This window comes from Nuphar pumila, chromosome 2 (genome assembly GCF_984573655.1).
Source record: "Nuphar pumila chromosome 2, dmNupPumi1.hap1.1, whole genome shotgun sequence".
NCBI lineage: Eukaryota > Viridiplantae > Streptophyta > Magnoliopsida > Nymphaeales > Nymphaeaceae > Nuphar > Nuphar pumila.
This window is the reverse complement of record NC_143250.1, coordinates 88,120,578-88,144,874: the sequence shown is the minus strand read 5'-3', so window position 1 is coordinate 88,144,874 and position 24,297 is coordinate 88,120,578. Positions and strand designations below refer to the sequence as shown.

The 24,297-nt window shown below is 39.3% G+C and overlaps 2 protein-coding genes across 2 annotated transcripts; both read right to left on the bottom strand.

Moving 5' to 3' along the window:
- Window positions 1-578: 578 nt before the first annotated feature.
- Window positions 579-4,320, bottom strand: LOC149845982 (leucoanthocyanidin reductase-like). The gene is made up of 5 exons (XM_089990036.1): window positions 3,985-4,320; window positions 2,552-2,692; window positions 1,941-2,178; window positions 1,188-1,391; window positions 579-772 (listed from the first exon to the last, which is right to left on the bottom strand). The coding sequence occupies exons 1-5, from the start codon at window positions 4,318-4,320 to the stop codon at window positions 579-581; spliced, it is 1,113 nt and encodes a 370-aa protein (XP_089846162.1).
- Window positions 4,321-17,370: 13,050 nt separating this feature from the next.
- LOC149845981 (SUPPRESSOR OF GAMMA RESPONSE 1-like) lies at window positions 17,371-23,986 on the bottom strand. Its single transcript, XM_089997816.1, has 7 exons — window positions 23,725-23,986; window positions 23,304-23,439; window positions 19,826-20,012; window positions 18,668-19,170; window positions 18,334-18,579; window positions 17,886-18,242; window positions 17,371-17,795 (listed from the first exon to the last, which is right to left on the bottom strand). The coding sequence occupies exons 1-7, from the start codon at window positions 23,730-23,732 to the stop codon at window positions 17,733-17,735; spliced, it is 1,500 nt and encodes a 499-aa protein (XP_089853942.1). The 5' UTR covers window positions 23,733-23,986; the 3' UTR covers window positions 17,371-17,732.
- Between the last annotated feature and the right edge of the window lie 311 nt (window positions 23,987-24,297).

Sequence of the window (24,297 nt, the reverse complement as noted above, 5' to 3'; positions counted from 1 at the left end):
CTTGTTATAAGAAATGCCACCACCTGTGGGGTTTTAAACTTGTGATGTCCCATAACTTAGTGACATTCACGAGTCGCTCCAAGACTTTTAGTGTGCTGCTGTACTTGATCTCCCTCAATCATTTCTTGGTCCCACAACTGATAGACCCTATCTCCAAGATAGAGGGTGAACAGGTGTAGCCGCACTTTTAGTGTGGAATCACATTGCACGTGATCTTTTTTTTGGCAGAGCCCTTGCGGGCCTGATCAAGGCTAATTTTCTCCATGTACTGATGAAATGGTTTACTTTTGGAATTCGATTTATTTTTAACAAAAATAGCCAATTTTTCTTAGAAGAAAAAGGTAACACGTATGCATATAGGATGTCATGCCACCGCACCCTTGATCAAATGGGGGGGTAGTACATTAAATGGATTACGGATGCCATGCACGTGGCTGCATTAAAACAAAGTTTTCTTCAAATTTAAATCTGCAATAGTAAATAAACTTGACTAAAAATGCAAGTCTATGCACCTAAATACCTAATAGGTGGGTGGCCATGCACTAAGCAACCAACTCAGGGAAGTCATCAAATCATTATTAATGTTTAGGAGGTTGGCCGTCCACGAGACCGATGAGAAACGAATCAAAGCCGTCCTCCACAGTTTGATAAGGCGTTTCAGGGTAGAGTGATCCCGCTTCCTCATCCACATCGATGGAAAACTTGAATTGGCATCCATTAATGAAGATATCATGAGTTAGGGCTGCTACTATGCTCCTTGGTATATCATTCTCTGCAATTAAAATGCCATCCAAAAGCAATGAGTTAATTAAGCACAGCAACTAAAATGTCATCCCAAAGCAACGAGTTAATTAAACACAACAACATACACCAGCCCGGGTTGCCCGGCCTGGAGAGAAGGTACAGACCCCCTTCATTCATCCCAGGTTCTACTCCTGCAAGGTGTGTGTGCGGGTGACTTTAACTAGTGGGCTCCATAAGGACTTGGGTGTTTGTGACCCTACCTGGGGGTTTACTTCTGAGGGAGCGAACCCATTAAATGACCTGGTTCTTATCGAGGGGGTTCCTCATAAAAAAAAACATTAAGCACAAAATGTTCAAAAAAAAAAACTTGGTATTTTCTTATCATATAATGTCTCTATTTGGGAGATGAATGCAAAAATTGAAAGTGGCAAAGAAGTTAAGACCCTTGGCCATGTCGAGAAGTTCGGCCTCGGTGACAAAGACTTTGGGTAGTGTCCTCCCGATCTTCGTCTCCCACATCAAAGCGAGCTCGTTCATTGTCAGGAAGTTGCAGGGTGGCCGGAAATGCACCGTTTTATTGAGCGTGCGAGGGTCTTCCACCGTCTTCATTGTGAATTTTCCGATGTCTGTCCCGGTGACGAAGTAAGCTGCGAAGCATATCATCGATCACACGATTGAGAGAATTAATCTAACGTTTTTTTTTAAACTCATCTAAACATGGTAACTTCTCAAATTGCATGAGAATTCCAATTCCCAGAATTCGAGGTTCATTTAGGCCTTATTTGGAAACTAGGCATTGGAGGTAGCCAGAGTCGGAAGTGGGGAATTCACAGTGCCAAAATAGTTTGGGATATATAGATGTAATAGGAAATGATGGAACTGGGGTGGTATTTGATACCTCCAGTTTCACATTTCACTTCCCACCTAGACAAGGTGGTAGTTGCCAAATACTGCACCAGTACCCACACTGTTGCCTACTCTGCTGACCTTCAGTATTAATTTAAGCTTTTCAACTGCATTCCGAATAGCTGCACAAGTGAAAGTGATAAATCCTGAACCTTGTCACTTATCCCAAACAACCATGTGGATTTGCTAAAACCACAAATTTTTGGGATTCTGTAACTGCATCCTTAGCTACCACTGAATGGAAGTTTCCAACCAGGGCCTTAGTCCCAAAGCCATTAGAAGAAGTGTACCTTTGACATTTCCATCACCGTAGATCTGGAAGCAATCAAGTGGTGGTGGAACTTCAGAGGGGTGGGTGTTGTCATAGTAAGGCCAAGAAGCGATGGAGTTGCAGCATATGTAGGTATAGGGTATCCCTGCAGCTTCCACAGCTCGCCGAATCTTGCGCTTCTGATTGTACATGGTGAGCCCGGGCTCGACCGGGTTGGTCTTATCGATGTCGTGGCCGAACTCAGAGGGAAAAAACCTCTGCAACAATCAAAGCAATCCAAAAGTTTCACCAGCAAAACTATAATGATGGTGGTGGTGGTGGTGGTAGTAGTAGTGATTGGTGTCAACAAACTGCTTTTTGTTGGATATTTATTAAACCAATATACCTCGGGTTCTTGTCAGAAACTTTCAGATCCAATAAGCTAAACCTTTTGTTCCGGTTCTGGGTTCTCATATCCAGTTCTCGAATAACCATATCTAATTAAAATACGTTTCTATACATATGCTGAAAACCTAATAGGATCCAGATCCGAAAAGTCTCTTCCAATCGGAGCCCGATGTCATGTCAGATTCAGTGACACCAACTAACCGGTTTATTTATTACATCGAAGTTTATTGTTGGATTAAATACCTTGACGGATCCGACACATTTAATTATGTCCACCAGCTCCACTTGCTCTAGCGTGCTCACCCCACCAACTGCTGAGATAACCACGTCGATCTTGAGCTCTCGCAGTATCCTGCTCATGAAATCATGATCGTTCATCCATCCCTGTACGGTTAACCCACAGCGTAAGATAGGTCAGAGGTGAAAAATGATTACTAATTAGAGGACTAATGAATATGAGCAAGCATGCAAGCTTAAAAAAAAAAAATGTAACTTCAAAATGCACCAAAATGTAATAATAAAAGAAATTCAAGTTTTACATCAAATCAGTTAGTACAAAGCATGCTTTCTTATTAAACGAATTTTACAGCAAATACATCTATATATAGGGTATGATTGAGTAAATAATTATGCCTAAAACTTACATTTTAGACTAGCTATTACGATGCTTTTTATAGTACCAAAGATAATTAAACCGCCACCAACACAAAATAGGTCAAAAATTTGGTGGTACAAACTTCAGGTGAGCCAAAAATGGAACAACGTACATAAAATCATCATGCTAACTGTGATGCTCAAATGAGTTTAATAAATTGCTTTTTGAAACACAAAACATGTTATATGGTTTTTTTTGCTATTATTTTTATTTTTTAAATATTTTTTTTTCAGTCGTTTGTGGCATGGGGAGGGCCAATGCGGTTGCAGCAGGTTTTGAAAAAATAAATGTTTTATTATTTCTAAAAATAATTAATTGTGAAAAAAAACTTCCTCGGCATTAACGCCAAACCATTGCCATTTTGGTTGTTCCTTCGAACCACATGTTTGGGCATTTTCCTAGACGTGACTAAGTTCATGAACTCTACTGTTACTTGCTATGGAAACTAGCCAGAAAAGTTAGATACTAGCAAAACTGCAAGAATCAAGTCAAGCAAGTTGAAGTCTGTGAACTTCAAAGTTCCAACTTGTTTGTACTGATTCATACACTCCAACGCCCATACTGCTAGTAAAACTAGTACAGTGGTAGTTGGAGTTCTTGAACTTCTTCTTCTTTTTTCTTTTTTTGAAAGGCATGCTGGGGTTAGGCATACCCCTACCAGTTATACAACCATACCAATGGGTTTTGAACCTGCAACATCCCAACACAAGGTGACGTGCACTAGCTGCTCCTACCAGACAAGTGGAGCCTCCGTTGGTCGGAGTTCCCGTGTTTGTCTGAGTTCTTGAACTTCGGTGCAGGAGATAAAAGAAAATTTAATAGTGCACAGTCAGTTCCAAACAGGACCGGAGTTCAGAGGTGACTTGAGAGTGACACCATCCAAGTTACCCTGATGCCGGTTCACTCGACCCCATGAATGGCATTGTGGTACCTTGGGCAGTGTTTGTGTCCAAGCTGATGAGTTGAACTGGACTTGTTTGGCTTCAATTTAAAAACATAACTTTCTGATATAATTAATTACATAGAGAAGGAGAGCTCCAGCTTCTTGAAGAGCATGAAGTGCCTCGGCTTTGGATGGGTTGGCTTGACCGGGCCGGCTAAGCACGTAAGTAGTCCGGCCTGAAGCAAGGCTAGCCTCCGCAACGAACCGGCCGATGTATCCCGTAGCACCAATGATGAGCACTCTAGCACTCTTGGTGTTAGCATCAGCACTCTCCAAAGGGGGCCTGTGTGCAGCATGAGTTTGCACACTGGTAGCACTAGCATGGTTTGTGGCAGTGTTGGGCCTGATGAGCTGAGTGAGCCCACTCCTGGCTTCATCGTAAACGATCCGTGGCTGTTCCGCAATGCACGCCATGCTGTCGTCCTTGGCTGGTTGATCTAGACAGCACACCAAAGGATACAACCTACACTGCAAATCTGGAGAATAATCTATGAGTTAAATAGAGACTATGATTGTTGATTTTCATCTAACCCCTTCAGCGAACAGTCACGCTAGCTCATAACTAAGGCACGTCAAAGTGCTAGGTCCATCTCAAGGAAGGGTAGGTTTGAGGGGCAGTTTAAGTTTGAGCCTCCAACTAAATTCCTCCCTATATTATTATACATTAATAACCATTCATTTAGTTTTTGCTAACCTGGCATTAATCAGGTGTTATGCAACGCTAAGTTGCAAATAAAGTTACATGATTCATTGATTATACCATACCATAAAACAATGGCACGTAGATCCATCAATAAATTGATTCAATTAAGTCCAATGAATAGATATGGTTAGCCATTTATTGTTGGTGACTGTTGGCAAATACTAACCCAACCCAACTGTTGAACTAGTACGAACGCAGAACGCCATTTTCGTCTGCACGTCAACTCTGCGTGCATGGGCGTGTGGATAGCTCGTGCTCAACCAGTCTGCCTGTTGAACTCAAGAACTGGGCTTAACCCTAATCAGGACAAGACTCGCGCTGGTGATCACACTCACATGTGCTCACGCAGGAACGCAGCCATAGTGAAAAATATCGTGGCATTTTTTAAAATAATTGTGAAAATCTATAGCAATGTTTTGTCAGCCATCAAAAATTTGCAAGAAATGGATACATATTTTTTAATTCATCTGTCGCTATAAACTTCATTAAACCAAGGCTAATTAGGCCAGCGCACAGATAGGTTTGGGTGCATGATTTTATACTCTCTCTCTCTCTCTCTCTCTCTCTCTCTCTCTCTCTCTCTCTCTCTCTGAGCAGGTGGGGTTTAGGTGGACACCTACTATCTTTTTCTTTTTTCAAAGAAACCTACTAGTTCTTAGTGAAAATAGAACTTACAATGAACTGCTAAAAGTTAACCAGCCAAAAGTTACCTCGGATGGTTTGACGGCAGCTATGGTGCAGTCGCATAGCACACTGAAGTGTGCTGCTGCACCTGATCTGCCCAGCATCTTATGTTGCGCCCCACAATTGAAAGGCTGTTACCTTAGAGATTGAGGGCAGTCTGGTGAAGTGGCACACTCAAAGTATGCAATGCGATTACATCTGATTCTCCCTGAGATGCTTCCCACAGGGCGCATAAGCATCTCAGGTCATGTAATCGCTGATACTGTTTGCTCAGATCATTTCAATGATATCATAAATATAGACATTTGGATTAATTTCTTGATATGGGAAAAAACTAGAGATAAATTTTTTTGAGAAAATCAAACAAAAAATCGGCATAAATAACATCTAAAAATATAGGGGAGTGCATGAAATATAAAAACAATAAAAAACAGAAACAAAAAGTTTGTTGATAACATGCTAATATTAGAATAGTTTGGTAAGTATATCACGTTACTGATGATTTTTATCCTGATATTTTCAAAAAACAGAGGATGAGCCGGACCAAATTGCACGTCTGACACAATTTTATGGCATTTGGAGTAACTAAAGCACAAGTATCCCTAAGAAGGTAAAGTCATTTCTGTTAGTTCAAACAGGTGACAAAAAAAGGATTTAAGGAAATGGAGAGCTCAAGCCTAGAGGCACGTTCTTAAGATCGCTATCTTTAGAACTTCAATCGCCCCATTCCTGAAATTTCGAAGATGCCAAAAAGGGTTTGTTGTGACTGAGTTCCTAGGATACAACTAGGCTTGAACCTCAGAGAGTCACTGTTTCGCAAGAACAAATGACCTTTTCCCACACTTGAACTCTGCAAACCAAATCAGGAAGAAAGAAAGGAGAAAACTGGAGAGTAAGAAATTCGTATACCTCAAAAGATGAGAAAACATAAGAGATTTATATATTTCTAGTAAGGCCAAAATGTTTTGCGATAAATGAGATTAATTGTCATAAATCTGACAATTTGAAAAGGTTCCTGAACGGTCACCCACCTTTGACTGTAGATTAATGGCTTTCAAAACCCTCCAACAGCCACAATGCACCATAAACTCAATAGAAATGCAATTAAAACTTTTCAAATTGTCAGACATCTCAAAACCAAAAAGACAAAATGGACATTTGCGCCTCATATGCATCTCGCACCGCTGCGAACGTGCGAAGTGCAAAGTGCGCCATCAAAATGCTACATTGCGCCTCAAGCACCCTTGCACACACATGCACGTGCATGAGCACATGTGCGCAAACAGTGCATCCGTTGTTGCACAATGCACAACAACATTTGCAAGCCACCTAAAGACTCAAGGCTTACCAAAAAAAAGAATAGATAACAAACCCTCTATTTAAACCACTTGAAAAACTTTTCTCTCTTAGATATGGGACTAAACATTTTCAAAGCACTTTTGGTGGAAAACAAAACTTAAAAGGATTTTATATTTTAAAACTTTTCTAACAATCCCCCACTAGTTTTAAAATGTACTTGGCTTGCATAGAAACTTATGCATCAGTGAGAGTGTCTATAAGACTTGAACCCCCACTTATTGAAAAAAAACTGAAATTAACCAAGGTGCTAAGTGGACTTACCTTGAACTTAGCTCCTTATATTGTTAACGAGTTTTCATTCATACATATGTTTCCAAAAAGTTCAATTGTGTGGATTTTATGTTCGCACATTTTGAGCCTTATGCTTCCCTGGATTCATGAGTGCTTTAAAGAATTGTCAAATCTCATAAGAAGTGGCTCACACTTCTACACTCACATAGGTGAGTTTGTTTAGGTGTATCGTAACACACACCCTAGCCTTAAGGCCTACAAACTCATTAAGAACTATTAACTCAACCCTCACATTAGTTACTGCTCATGAACAAACATCAATAATGGGTTCATATAAATATGCTCAATATATGTCATTCACCAATTTGTTTCCCATTGAACCTAGGCATGTGGGATCTCCAACGCTCTAGGTTGGATATCTTTAGGTGATGACTTAATTAGCTTAATTCTCATTCCCCTCGATGTTTTAGTGATGACATTTCTTGAAAGGCCTTTCGTAAATGGGTCTGCCAAATTTTGACATGACTTCACATATTTCAATGATATAATATTTTCATCAATCATTTGTCTTATAAAACTGTATCTTAGACTAATATGTTTAGACTTCTCATTGTATTTCATATTACCTGCTTTACATATAGCTGAATGGCTATCACAAAACATTGAAATAGCATGTATAGGCTTCTCACCTAGTGGAATATCCACTAGCATATTCTTAAGCCATTCAACTTCTCTACAAGCAGATGCCAAAGCGATAAACTCAGATTTTATTATAGAATAAGTTATAAAGGTTTGTTTCTTAGACCCCCATGCAACTGCTTCTCTACCAAGGGTAAAAACCCAACCACTTGTAGACTTGGAATATTCAAAGTCGGTATTTCAACTTGCATCACTATACCCTTCAATAATAGCAAGAAACTCGGTATAGTGGATTTCGTAGTCTAAAGTATGCTTAAGATATCTAAGAATCTTTTTCAATGTATTCCAATGTTGATGACCAGGATTATTAGTATATCTACACACTTTACTCATTACATAGGCAATATCAGGCCTTGTGCAATTCATTGCATACATAAGACTACCTACAACACTGACATATTTTAATTGTTGAACACATGCACCAACATTTGGAGTCAATTTCATATTTAGATCATATGGCGTGCATGTCGGTGAACTATTAATATATTCATACTTTGTAAGAATTTTTTCAATATAATGTGATTGACATAATGCAAAGCCATTATCATTTCTTATAATTTTAATTCCTAAAATAACCTCTACAACACCAAAATCTTTCATAAAAAATATGGAAGATAAAAATCTTTTTGTTTGATTTATGCATTCACTATTGGAACCCAAAATAAGCATATCATCAACATATAAACAAATAATAATATTTGAGTTACAATCTATTTTACTGTAGAGACACTTATCAGCATCATGTATTTTAAAACCATTATGTACCAGAGAACTATCAAATTTTTCAAGTCATTGCTTAGGGGCTTGCTTTAATCCATATAAGGATTTCTCAAGTTTGCAAATTTTGCGCTCTTTCCCTAGCTCTACAAAACCTTCAGGTTGCTCCATATATATCTCTTCATCTAATTCTCCATTCAAAAAGGTTGTTTTCACATCCATTTGATGGATTTGAAGCTTATATATGGAAGTCATGGCAATTAAAATTCTAATAGTAGATATTCTGGTTACAGGAACAAAAGTATCAAAATAATCAATACCCTCTTTTTGTTTAAAACCTTTTGCAACCAAACGAGCTTTAGATTTATCGATTGTACCATAAAGTTTTAATTTCTTTTTGAAAATCCACTTGCAACCAATAGTTTTACAACCAACATGTAAATCGACTAATTTCCAAACATTATTAGACATAATTGATTCAATTTCATCATTTACAACTTTTCTTTAAAAGGCAACATCTTGAGAAGACATTACCTCTCGAAAGGACACAAGATCATTCTCAATTAGAAATGTATAAAAGTCAGAACCAAAATTAGTTGGTTTTCTAATGCATTTACTGTGTCTAATTTCAGTTTCTGATTCAACAGTACAATCATCAGAATATTCAATCATGTCATTAACATGATGTTCATCTACTATAATATGACTGCCATAAAGAAGAGAATCAAATGCATTTTTATGTTCTATGAAAGATGCATCTCTAGATTCTACAATAACATCATTAACAATGTCCAAAAATCTATATGCTTTACTATGTTCAACATACCCAATAAATGTATATTTAAATGCTTTAGGTTCAACCTTCTTTCTTTTATTTTCTGAAATTTTGACATATGCTAAACAACCCCAAACACGAAAATAACTAAGATTAAGTTTCTTACCAAAACACAATTTATAAGATGATTTTTCAGATTTAGAATAAGGAACTCGATTAAGAATATAACAAGCAGAAAGTATAGCCTCTCCCCATAAGTTGGAATGCAAACTTGTATTAAAAAGCATAGCATTCATCATTTCTACAAGTGTTCTATTTTTCCTTTCTGCTACTCCATTCTGTTTAAAAGTTTTAGGAGCTGATGTTTGATAGATAATACCATTATCTCCATAGAATTTATTAAATTTTCCACCTAAGTATTCACCTCCTCTATCTGTTCTTAAATGTACAATCTTAGTTTTAGATCTATTTTGTACTTCAGCAAAATAAATGAGAAATTTTGAAAATGCTTCAGATTTATGTTTCATCAAATAAACATAATAAAATTTTGAATAGTCATCTATAAAGGTAATAAAGTACCTATTACCGCTATAGCTCAAAACATTATCCATCGTACACACATCAGAATGCACTAATTCAAGCAATTTATAATTCTTTTCTACACTAGAAAATGGGAGTCTAGTTAGCTTGGTTTAAATGCATGTCTCACACTTATGATTACGTTTTATTCTAACATGACAAGAAAGAAGACCAAAGTTATTCATATTATGAATGCAACGAGAATTTATATATCTTAATCATGAATGCCAAAGAATATCAGAGTCAATCATATAAACAGAAGTAATAGCTTCATTTATGCTCATCTTGAACATACCACCAGTGGCAAACCCTTTTCCTACAAAGATTTTTCCTTTGGTCACAGTTATAATCCCAGACTCAATAACAATCTTAAAACCATTTTGTGATAGTAGATCTGCAGAAATTAAATTTTTTTGAACTTCTGGAGCATAGTGGACATTCTCAAGTGTTAGGATTTTTTCAGAGGTGAAATTAATTTACACACTCTCTTTTTCCAGCACTTTAGTTGAGGAAGAGTTTCTCATAAAGATATTACATCCCTTCCCCACTACTTCATACGACTTGAACAAGTTCCTGTCGTTTGCCATTTGAACAGTGCTTCCAGTATCCAGGTACCAGTCCTTATTTGCTGCCACCATGACGGTTTCAGAGATTACAGCAACAAGAAGACCAGTCATCTTCCTTTCTCTGTACTCTCTAGGAAAATGGTCAAACTTACCACAAACATAGTAACTTATTTTCTTTTTATCAGTTGGTTTTTTCTCTTTCACGAAATTCTTTTTTATTTTCTGGGTTTTCATGATTTTGTCACTCTTGTTACTAACAAAATTCACTTTAGGATAACTCTCATTAGGACTTGAATTCTTTTTGTCACGAAAATGAGTTTCCTCCTCATTTTGAATGTCCTTAAGAAGGCCATCTAAAGTGATTTTCTCATTTTTATGTTTTAGGTGATTCCTATGTTCTTTCTAGGAATCTGATAGTTTCCCAATGATGACAGAATTTGAAAGTCATCATCAAGATACATACCTTCTCCTTTGATTTTATAGGTCAATATTTGTATCTCATGAATTTGAGCAAGTATAGGCTTATCATCAACAATAGAAAATTTAACATGCTGATCTATGATAAACCTTTTGTTACCAGCATCTTGAGATAGCCATGGGGCAACAACCACTGACTCCGCACACTCTTACCACACAAGAAAAAGGAAGGTCATCTTTCGCCTATCAGTTTGTTCGTGACTGGCACAAGCAAAATGAGTTGGTGAAGGCATTCTTACATAAGGCGACAAAGAAAATGAAGCTATATCCTGGTCGTATCAAGTGTTAGTGAAGCATTATCGGCCCACAGAGTTCCAAGTTTGGGACCAAGTGTTGGTGAAGTTATATCCCGGTCGTACAGGTATCTTCCGAGGGCGGCACCGCGGACTGCTCAGAAAGTATGAAGGACCCTTCACCATCACAAAGAAGGTGGGTAAGTTGACATAGAAGCTAGAGTTGCCCTTAGACTTCAAGGTGCACCCGGTGTTCCACATGCGCAACCTCAAGCAGTTCCATCCAGATGATGGAGACCTAGAATGTAATGTGCCACGGTACGCTCCTATCATGCAGAGGGCCCAGACATCACAACGGGCCAAAAATCACTTAAGTTAGATCATTTGTCACAAGGTCAACTACTTGGGTGAAGCAAAGAAATACTTGGTGCAATGAGAGGAAACAGCGGAACCAACGTGAGAGTCTGCATTCTGAATGAACAGACGCTACCCGACTGATGTCAGGGCTTACCACGAAATAGATGGCGTCGATGATAGCGCATGATTTAAAGGGAGGAGCATGTTTCCTTGCGACTTACATTATACATTTGCGCTTAGAGTCTGTTTTGCTTTTGTTGAGTCTGATGTAAGCTGCCCGGTTATGGTGAATCAATACCCCGAAGGGGCAGCCCATATACTTGAACTGTAATTGCCTGCGAGCAAAATTGTGAATGAAGTAAATGCGTTAAGCTTTCTTTTGTTCACCCTTGTTGTGATTGCTTCTTGTGATTGCAATTTCTCTCCCTCTATTCTCTCTTGCTCTCTTGCACTCTGATTACAAGCTTTTGTGACCGGCAAGCGAGCTAACAAGTAGGCTTGCGGCGGTGAGGAGGGACCGTCGCGCCGTGCTGGCCCATTGAAGGAAATAGGCTCGTGACAATGTGAATTATCGTTGAATATCCACACGAGTATGGCTATGACAAAAATAAGATCACAACCTTAGCTTCAAAAACTATAGATCAACACCCCAAGAGATTTCTACAATATAATGTCACAATTTACTAACGAAAGGCTCAGGGGTGTCACCGGGTCGGGTTTTAACATGACCCTACCCTTAGCAAACCCTATAGGGTCAGAGTTTGGTGATAAATAAGCAGGTTCGACTACAATCCAGGTACGTCCGACCCGAAGGGTCCCACTAATATATAGAGCCAGGTATATATTTTTGTTTTTCTTAACTGTCTTCTTTTTTTTACATTGTTTTAAGACAAGCACACGCATACAAATAATTTTTGTTTGAAAGATGAAACCTTTTTTTTTATTATCCCTATGTGGACAGGACACGGTAGTGCAACTACTCTTTTTGCTGCCCTAAAATGTATGGCCATCACAAGATGCTAAAAAAAACATGGCTGATCCAAAGTAAGTCTTAGTACACACTTCTTTTAGTCAAACTTAAGTACAACAAACACCAACTTCATCTTTTCTCCTAATTCTTGATCACCAGCTCCACCAGACACAGCACGTGATCATGGTTGAAGTGGTGCATGATCCTTGTCAAGAATTAGGTGTTTTAAACACCAGTGATATAATATAAAACGGAGCTTTCTAGAGGCAAGGGGGTAAGCCCACGAGTTTTAAGCTGTCAGGACAACGATAGTAAGTATGGCAGGGAAAGCTAGCGCAGCTAAATCTCTGATCCTTAGGGTGGTTTCTGCGTGTGTGTATATATATATCAAAAAATGTATATAAAGGGAAACATAGGAAGATCTTGGCATCTTTCGTCCAACTCTTCTCAAAGGATTTCCCTTGGATCTGAGATCCGTGAGAAAACCATGCCTTTGAATATCTCAGACACACCTTTCAAGGTCGGATCTATGGAGGGGCCAATGCCAGATCTGTGCGTCCAAACTCCCTCTAAAGTGTGATTATGCCTAGGGCAGGTAATCGAGCCCAACAAACTGAATAGAGCATGTTCAGGCTCGGCTCATTTACCAGTTACCAAGGGTCGTGACTCGGCTTGTGCTCATGTTTAACTGACCGGAGCTAAAGCTCGGCTCGTGTAAAATAATCCATGTTAATTATTAAATAGAATATATATAATGTTTATGTACTACACTTACAATTATATGTACTATATATATATATATATATATATATATATATATATATATATATATATATATATATATATATATATATATATATATATATATATTTTTCCCATGCATATTTCTCTTTATATTTATATTTTATGCATTCTTCTCTTTATACATTACACATAAAATATACACATATTTTTTTATCTATGACAAGCTCACCCGAACCGAGCTGAGACGCACACCCTATATTCATGACCAGCCAAAAGGAGCCGAGTCATGCTCTGCTCAATTCGTTTACCAGCCCTAATTATGCCATTTTATTCTTCCATCTTTTTCACTACAAAACCGTTTAAGCATGTATTCATTATTTAGCGATTTTTTGGCATCACACATACTGCTACTGTATTGATTTTGAATTTTAGCCATAACCGGCGCACGCAGTCGATCCCTGGTTGGATCTAGATCACACCAACTTCAATCTTCCTATGCAAAAAACATGGATCGATCTATATCCTGCCCGTTTATAGACCTTCATATCACTACGCTAAGCTATAATGTGAATGGTATCTTGCATTTATGAGCCCAGCTCATGTATCTAATAAGTTGTCATTGCCTTCTAGAATGACAGGATTGCAGATCAGTGATGAACAGATCAATATCCAGCATGTTTTGCATGTCTCCAAACAAAATCCTGATTATGAGCTCATCCAAGTTGCACTATAATCCTCCTAATTTAAAATTTAGAAAATCTCTTGTTCCATTATTGCAGTTTACAAATATCAACTAGTCCTTTCTTTCTCATCTCCTTTTCTTTTTCATATTCTATGTTTCTTTTTAATTCAGACAAGCTGGTACAAGAGCTGGTGGTGGTTAGAGGAGAAAATAAACTTTGCTCTGTAGGACTGATGGTTGCACCAACAGACCTTACACCTTGCTCACCAATCACGCTTCTGGGTTTATTGACAGTCTTTTTTTAATTAAGTAATTTTTTGCTTGAAATTTATTTATTTTTTAAGAAGAAACCTTCACCAAGGACTTTCTCTTGTTGCTTAACGGGCCTTCCTGTGAGGTAAAACCTTGGATGAAGACACGATCACCAGTCCATCATGCCTTCCATTCTACACACCCGCGTGCCAGCAGGGTTTGATCCGGCTTCTTCAACTTAACGCCTTTACACGTACCCTACTGTCCACACTGCGGTGATGCGTGAAATTCTTATCTATTTGTTTAGTTCGTTTCTGTAATATATGTTTGTGCTGTAATATGCTATTTTTCATTAATTATCATCTGCACCCGTACTGGACAAAGATTGCACCATAGGGCGTAATTGCTGCACATCATACGTCGATCTACAACGGAATTCATTCTGGCCGTCCACATTTTAATCTATTCCTACATATTTTAATCCTGGCCATCCAAAATGTATTCGTGATCAATATCATACGTCATAGGATACTATCCTTTTTCGGCAGTGCCACAGAATTTGTTTAAATGGATAACACTTTTTATTAAGTTATTGATATTCACCGACCACTTTCACCAATAAAATACCTTCATCTTACTGCATCAAATTAATTTAGTTAACAAAGAAGATGAGGTGATGCTACAAAATTCCATCGAAAATTACCATTTAAGTAGCTCCCACGGTTCTAGAATGAGAGAGAGAGAGCACCTGGCTGCTGGCAGGCGCGATAGACGGCGGCTGCCGGCAATCGTCGATGGTTGCCAGCCATCGCCGAGGAGGACTAAGGTTCGAGTTCAAGAAGGGGCGAGAGAGAACAAGAATTTCCCTTTTAAAGGGTTAAACCGATTCATATCGAAACAAACCGGTACAAAATCCAAGATGACTCGGCAAAACAAGACCAAATCAGACCGAAGAGTCATGTCTCAGTCCTGAACGGGCGGACTCGCCGAGTCAGCCGATTCCCAGCCAATCCTGATTAAACCAGGGCTGACCTAGATCAAGAGCCCAATTAGTGTGTGATGCAATCCGACTTGGTAGATTGCCGAGTCGGATCACAGGGTTTGCCAACTATGATTCACAGCAGTTTCAGAGCGAAATCTCTTGGAAATGGCACATAACTACTTGTATGCCTTGGGAGCTAACTGCGGCTGTTTGATAATCCCAAGTTATGGAACAGTAAATGCTTGCAGGTGAGGGCCCATGAGATCCCCAAATTGGTTAGAGCAAGCATCGGGATGTCCAGAGAACCAAACTTAAGGGGTCAATTCTCTCTAAGATCAAACGCTCACAGGTATACAACACCACCTCGGTGTCGGTCCACTCTCCTAGGGTCTACCACTATCTGGTGAAGCAGATTAAGGCCTAATCCTGGTGAGTTCTCTGTCACTAAAAAAAAATTGTATTTCCATTGACATGAAGTCATTGCAATTCTTTTGAAATGTCACAGTATTTTTTATCTTCTAAAATGGTTCCCCACAACCTAATTGGGGTGTCATCCAAATTAGGTTTTTTACGAAAAAACTGGAAAACTTGCAAAATAACATTTTAAATTGTGTGCATATCATCCAATCATTAAATGGGCGCCTAAGAAAAAGAGATCATATGCTAATAATGAAACGTTCGCAAGATTGGATTAATTGAGAGAACTATGACCACAAAATTAAGTGAGGGCTCCACTCATCTAAGTAGGGGTGATTCGTTTATACCACCAAGTTGAAAAGAAGCCCTCATTTGTGTTGCCAGTGCAGCCTACAGAAATGCATGGGTTCCCATGTGTTTCAGCATAAAGTCCTACGTTTCCACAGCAAGCAAAAACATCCTCAATAGAAACGGTCAATCTGAGCCACAATTCCCTTTTTAATCTTCTTGGTGATCACTGAATCCTTACCCCTCCTTGTTATTTTTCCACCAGAGATCCAGAAGATCTGGCCACATGCAAAAAAGTTTCTCAAGTTCACATAATTAAGAGTTTAACCTGTCTTCCACCAAAAAAATTACCAGCATCAAGTGCATTGATCATCAATGTAATCATACGCACTATTCTTGATGCCATATAAATAGCACATGGCAATGAAGGACCTCTAGAGATTAAGACGGATGGATTGCCAGAGGAGTTGTTTACCAGAAGTACAGAACCACCATTTTCCTCGACCAACAATAACTAGTTTCTGCCATGAAGATCTCCATATCTAGCAAAAAGCTATCACCTGTGTTCATAAATACGAACAGCTTAAATATTTTGGTAGACAATAGTATTTCTCCATGGTACTCGAACTAATACATATCTTGAGGCTTACAGAAGCCATACCTAAAGAATTGGCCGAAGGCTTTTCCTAATCTTTCAGCAAAATATGATAGCCATAAAAGTTCAATAATGTCAATCAACTACGATCGAACAAGATCGTAGTTAATATGAAGAGCAAAGGATACTGCCCACTTGCATAACATTTCAAGCTTGACAACTCACTAGTTAGAGAAAAGGTAAGTTTCACAGAAGTCCAAAACAAATAAATAGATCTTTTTAGATAGGCTGAAGATTTGCCCTGTTTTCAAGGGGGAAGAGAAAGCTGCAACTTAGTTTTTTTACTAAGAATATTTTGATTAGGAGAAACTCCTAAATATGATCATGCTTCTTAGGCTACAACAATTTAAATTAGATGGTCAAATGAGTCAAAGGTAACAATCAGTAGAACCACTATCTCAATCACCAGTCCCAATGGGCATCAGCTAATTATCACTTAATTAACTTGGACAGTAATAAGTGGTTGGCATAGAATCATCTATTTTTTAATGAAGAATTTTGAGAAAAGAAATGGGAAGAATGATACGCCGTTAAAGTTGACACACAAGCTTTTTCTTCTAACTCGCCAAAAATGAATCAACTGTATCAGATCAAGATAATTAAGGGAACCCTCAGGTCAATTAGGCCTTTTTTTATGTTTCCTATGCATTGTTTAAAAGTAATCCATTACCCAAGCATCTGCCTAAAAGATTTATTAAGCTTGCAGTATAAGTGCACAAAGTCCTTTCTTCAGGGAAGAGAAAGTGACTGGAGCGGTTTGCACTCGCACAGAGTTCCAATGTCTAATTGCTGCACTGATGATACTTTTCTGAATCTGTACATCTAAATGCTGCATTGATGATATTTTTCTGAATTTGTACAAAACATTAGAAGTCATTTCCGACATTTGTTGTAGACATGCATATTTATCAAAGCCCCTTCACTATTTATGTATCAACGGTCGATGTAAACACAAGGTTAAGAAACAAGAGGGAACTTTCCATGGACTTCAGGAAAGCAACAATAGCCATGTATGTTGTTATGAAGGAAAGAAAAGAAAAGTACCTTATCAACTGTGATAGACAACACAGTTGTGGTGTATTGGAAGGTGTATATAGAATGTAAAGTTTAAGATCACAAATTCCAGCATATGGAACCAAATTCATATACATATATTTCCATCAAGATCAAGAAGCAGAGTTTCAACTAGACCTCTATCAGCCTAGAGTCGTGGACAGAGAACTGATCTCAATGACACCTCGTGACATGACCTTACAACATTCATACCCCACGTGTCCATGTTCCCAAAGGCTCACCCTGTTCCAGAGAGGAGGACCATGGCAACCCAAAGGCACAAGCTACAAAGAAAACCAAGAAAGCAGTCACTTCTATCTAAATGAGCAATGATAGAAAGCAAGTTTCAAAAATTAGAGCAGGTGGTCCGTGTTTATAGGATGACAAATCTTATCTCGTGTCTTCAGTCACCAACCCGGTTTTCAGTCCAGCCCAACGAGCTATCTTGTGATCCCAATGGTATATCCTACAATTTCATTCCAAACATTTCCTAAAATCAATGCCTACATGGTATAATTAATCCAGACAAGAATACAAAGGTCATGAGAGGACTTACAAGCTGGCTCAGACGAATATCTGCAAAGGTATCGAGGTCAACATTTGCAAGATCAGAACGATCTAGGCTTTGACACTCCTCTAAATCCTTTTGAAGATCATCAGCCCCTATACGAGAATATTCTGCTAAACATGGAACAATCTTTTTTGCAGTACCACCACTCGAAGACTGGCTCTGCAGGATCTCGTCGCACATATATAACCCTTCAACAAGTTGCTGAGAATCAAGCAGAAATTGTGATTCTCCTTCCCACCATTTAGGGTCTGCCATTGAGTTATTGTTATGATCATCAAGTCTCTCCCACTCAGATTGGTTACTTGCATCGTTCTCGCCATTTGTTGTCTCGGGATTAATCACCTGCAATCATCACAGTTACCTCTGAAATAATGGGTACAACCTATATGTGATAAAAAATCATTTACAAACATGATTTAAGAAGGGCTGGTACCTGAGCTAAAGATTCTTTACTATCTGATCTATGTTCTTGTAAAAGATCATGATCAGAATTCTGCCTTTCAGCACAAGTCAAGTTAGGAACAAAATCTGCAGCAACAACTGGATCTGCTTTCAAGGATGCAGGTTGAATTGATTCATAAAGCATATTATGGTCATTCTCGTTACAATTATCAAGTTTCTCCCACTCAAGTTGGCCATTTGCAACATTCTCGCAATTCACTGTCTCAGGATCAATCACCTGCAATCATTAACCATGTTACCTTCAAAATAATTGGTACACCAAATGTCAGAGAAAACCTCAATCATTTATAAGAACTGGCTGGTACCTGAGCAAAGGATTCTTTACTATCTGATCTTTGTTCTTGTAACAGATCATGATTAGGTTTCACAGTACAAACTACGTTGTCAACCACATCTGCAGGATCAACTAGATCTACTTTCAGGGATGCAGGTTGCATTGATTGATCAATCATCTCATGGTCATTCTTGTCAAATATCTTAGGCTCCTGCTGATAAAATAATTTAGAAACAACAAACTCCCCTTCCTTCTCTTCTTCCTGGGTTCCAAGGTGGTATTGGTGCATCACCCAGTTTGTTTTCTCTAGTTTTTCACCCTTCGCTATACTCATATAAAGAACCATTATCTTTTTACACCCCATTTGTACCCCATCTACAATTACAGGCTTTGTTTTACCAGTCTTATGCCAGCGGACATCTCCTAGGCATGAATCAAATTCATTTTGTATCTTTCGGCGCTTCCGGGTTCCTGTACTATAGGCCTTCATTGTCCTATGGAAAAAATGTGATACAGTTCCATCTTTCTTGACACCTATAACATGAAAAGGTACAATCACAAATAAAGATTTTGTCGTTGAAGAAACACACAGGCACTGCTCACACATAGGGGTGGCAATCGTGTCGGGTTGGCGGGTCGACCCGACGGGTTGTCGGGTCAGCATACCTCAACCCGAACCCGACCCGTTTATTAAACGGGTCGGCTGTGGCAAACACAAACCCGGCCCGTTTAATAAACGGGTAACCCGACACGACCCGCCAACCCATTTAATAAATGGGTTGGGTTGGGTCGGGTAAACGGGTTCTCAGGTTCGCGGGTCGGGTTGACGGGTCGGGTTGGCAGACGGGTTGGCGGGTCGGGTTGGCGGGTCGACCCGACCGACTAACCCGTTTATTAAACGGGTCAGCCGGGTTGGTGGGTTGGCATACCCCCAACCCGAACCCGACCCGTTTAATAAACGGGTTAGGTGGGTCGACCCGTTTATTAAACGGGTTGGCTTAAGCCCAACCCGAACCCGCCTAAGAGGCGAGTTGGCGGGTCGGGTTGGCGGGTCGTGTCAGGTTTTGCCACCCCTACTCACACACGCACACGTACATGTGTGTGTGTCTGAGCGTGTGCATGCACACGAGAGAGAGAGAGAGAGAGAGAGAGAGAGAGAGAGAGAGAGAGAGAGAGAGAGAGCTTTTACCTGGCAATTTCTGAGGATGAGTATAACAAATTCCATCTTCTTCTTGGACTGTTGGAACAAACTCATCAATGAAAGGATGTGGTGTCATATCTCCAACCTCAACTTTTGTCGATAAATGCCAAAGAAGCTCTTGATCAGATGGATCAAATTTCACACCTCGGGGTAGACCAGGCCATTCTTGGGCAACCTGAAAAGCCAAGTGGTAACTGCACATTAGTTACTTTTCCTTTAAAAAGTACTGGTGATTTTCATACTTGGATTGATAGATTTAAAATAATAGCCCAACCTTTTATTTCATGCTCTTTGAATATTCTCGTGTTCTATCAAGAACTATGTGCGGGTGCGGGGGTGCGGCACTTTCAAAAAACTTGGGTGCGGGGGTGCGGCAATATATATATATATATATATATATATATATATATATATATATATATATATATATATATATATATATATATAGCCCAAAAGTTGGACATAAATGACCCTGGGTGCGTTGACTGCACCCAAGGTCAGGTTGACCGCACCGGGTGCCGCACCCACGTCACGTCGACGCGGGTGCGGTACCCAGTTGGCCGAGTCCCTGTGACATAGTTCAAGAACCATGGATCCACTCAAATTTCAAACTTGAGGACATGACATAAGTGAACTTTTATTCTTCTTCCATTGTGCATTTGTGCTTGCTCCAAATGAACAAATAATTGAATTCTCATGTGATGCCAATCTGCTTGGTTGGAGAGCCATGCAAGTTCTTCAAAGTAGTGGTCGTACTAGTAGAACCTAATCTAAATTTTTCTCTTTCCAAAGTGGCTTAGGAAAGGGCCAGCAATTCTTCAGTTCAGAAGATTTACTCTTGAGAATTATGTTTGTGAGTGCAACAATTGAGACAGCAACTAGGAAAGTTGGGTGCGGTGGACAGGGTTCCTTGTGCTATTCATTGGAAAGGATGCAGTTTCACACATGAGGGTATAGCCTGCCATCGGATGTTTCTTTGGTATCCTGATATGTTAAGGAAATGAATCCTGCTCTATTTACAGCTTATCCAGATCCAAATACAGGATCCAACATGGGTACAAAGTCCCACATGATTCCCAACAATCAGAGGTCTCTTCATATTGAAACTCTTGATCAAAAGAAGTCACTTTTAGGTGGGACACCCAGTCAGACTCCTCTCAACCAAGGAAACCAGTATTGTATAGACTCCAAGAAACTTATGTATGGTAGAGTCCTTCCTAGGCTTGATTGTACTAATGAGAGACCTAATCAAATAAGGAAACTTTCTCATGTATGTAATTATTTAAATGAAGGCACCCACCTTCCTCTTTGCATAAGGAAGAGAGAGTGAGAGTTTCCCCATGGACGTAGGTCACAATAGACCGATCCACGTAAAATGTGTTCTCCTGTGTGTGTGATTTTCTCAAAATCGTGTGGCTTGAATCTTTACATGGTATCAGAGCCAAGACTAGTTCCTGCAAAATCATGATTGTGGTGTGCAATACCAGTTGTTGGTTGATATGGTGTCATGTCAAGCGAATTTTGAGATATCTTAAAGGGACTTTAAATCTGAGCCTGCAACTTTAGAAGTCAGAATCTCTTCGTTTGTATGCATACTCTGATGCTGATTGGGAAGAGTGCCCAAATGATTGTAAATCTACCAATAATTATTTAACATTTATGGGACCAAACTTGTTGTGCTGGAGCTCTACCAAAGAACATACAGTTTCTAGGTCCAGTATAGAAGCTGGATATAAGGCAGTAGCTGGAGCGGTTTCTGAGCTTATTTGGCTCAAGCAGTTGCTGGCAGAGCTGAGTGTGATGTCTGAAGAAGCTCCTAATTTGTGGTGTGACAATCTGGGAGCCTTTGTGGTGTGACAATCTGGGTGCCACATATCTAGCAGCAAATCCTGTATTTATGCCTGAACTAAACATATTAAAATAGACTATCACTTTGTTCGAGAAAAGGTTTTTAGAGGTGATATTATTGCGAAGTTTATTTTTTCTCAAGATCAAATGGTTGATATCCTCACCAAACCTCTGGCTGGACCAAAGTTCATTCAATTTAGAGACAAACTCAATCTCAAAGAGATCGGCTTGAGGGGGTGTGTTAAGGAAATAAATCATGCTCTGTGTTCAGCTGCTCTAGATCCAAATACAGGATCCAACATGGGTACAAAGTCCCACATGATTCCTAGCAGTCGGAGGTCTCTTTGTATTGAAACTCCTAATCAGAAGAAGTCACTTCCAAGTGGGACACCTAGTCAGACTCCTCTCCACCAAGGAAACTAGTCATGTATAGACTCCAAGAAGCTTATGTATTGTAGAGTCCTTCCTAGGCTTGATTGTACTAACAAGAGACCTAATCAAATAAGGAAACACCCTCTTGTATGTGATTATTTAAATGAAGGCATCCCCCTCCCTCTCTGCATCAAGTAGAGAGAGTGAGAGTTCCCCAGTGGACATAGGTTACAAAAGTCCGAACCATATAAAATGTGGTCTCCTAACAAAAGTTGGTAATTTTCTCAAAAATCCTGTGGCTTGAATCTTTACATGATACTAATTTTCAACATAAATGCAACGCAGAAGCCTACTGCATTTTGAGGCATTAGAAAATGGGAGATCTCTCTTATTATTTAATATTTATGTTCATCAATGTGTGGAAACATCACAGATCCTTATTGGTCATGCATTTTCCCTGCTTTCTAGACAGATGAATTTCTAGTATCAGCTTGGTTTGAGACTATTTATGTTGAGTCAGCACAAGAAGCAAGATGTTCCCTTATCACCGAAGCAGTACAAGAAACAGCATCGCACATTATGCCCAAAGCCAAGCTACTCTGCTGCCTAGTATCAGATATTGGGGGCTCATATTCGTTCTCCTTACCTGCAATTGACTGGCTTTAAATAACAGAAATAACATTTGATTCTTTTAGTTTATTTGATTTTCAATCAAGAAGATTGAGCTTAGCCGACTTAAGCAGCTTTCAAAGTCTCAAAAGGCAGAGACTTGGGCAGAACGGCTGAGATTATGTTCAAACGTTCGCATCTTCCACAGACCATAAATCACTTGGAAACAATGGGGATAGGAATAACATGCATTATCGACAGAACACTTTCATGTGAGTTACAGAAAATCCACTTGTAAAGACCCCTACACGAATTCCTTAGGTGTCCTAAGTTGAGTAAATCAACTATCATCAAAACATCCGAAATACATTCGAATTTCTCAACTTCAAAAGTTTGCATAAATTTCACAACATAAAATATAAACAATTATACCAAATCAATCATAGTGCACGACATATCAACAGCAAAATATAAACGATTATACCAATCTCAGCGTGGCCATCACTCATAAACTTACCAAATCAATCATAAATGGAGTTATATAGAAATTGAACATTTAAAAAAGAGGGCAAAAAAATCTTTAAGCAAAAATAGAAACCTCCCCAAACAATTCCCTAATAATAACAGGAAGACATACATCATTGTTGTCAATGATATGGTTGCAATTGGGGCAAGCTCTAGTGGGGTTGCTCCTCCATACCACCTTCTGCGGATCGCTTGACGCACTCTTGATCTTTGTTGCGATCCTTTTGCTATCAACCAACCACGACGCCCTGCAATATCAAGTACCCACCAACCATTTAGGTTAATTCTGGTCACACGGCTACAGAGTGCAGGCTGATATGAAGCAAGAAAGGCCTAAAACTAAAACTAAAGGAAAAACCACCATCTCATGAAAAAAACACAAATATTCAGACCCCATCACAAACAAGATCAATATGAGAAAAAACCATCTAACGTTCTGATAGACAAAAAAAAACCCATCTAGCAAAAAACAGAGTTTGATTCGAAGAATGAATGAATGGAACCAGTAGATGCAGTGAGAGTGGGAAGATCACCTCGCCATCGAGGAGAAACCGAAGGGAGACAACACAACCCACGCACCCAAGCTTCATAGGAAGGCGAAGGATTTGAATCCTAGATTGACGCACGACGACTTTATTTGGCAAAATTACTATTCAATCCATCGAAAATTTGTTTGGTTTTCCATCTTTTTCACGATTCCTCGTTTGTCGTCTCTCTCTCTCTCTCTCTCTCAACAACTTTGAGCATGACACAATAAGATCTTAGAAAATTGGCTCGTTTCACAAATTCCCCCAAGCATTGGGCTGGTGAAATCCCACCACCTTTTAACCATTGGGCTAGAGTGTCTAGTGACCCACGTACGTATTGATTGGTTCTAAGAAGCGTGAAAACAGTTGAGGATAACAGAAACTTGATAATATTATTGCTGTACATGATGCAAATATATAGACGTGTAGGGTAGACGTTACAACTGATTTCAATACAATCGCATGATTCAAGCGATAAGGATGAGGGATGGCAGTTGGGCGGGGGTGGGGGCCGGGGCGGGGGACAAGGTCTCCACCCCTGCCCGTTTCAAAATCCGAACCTCCACCCCGGCCTCCATC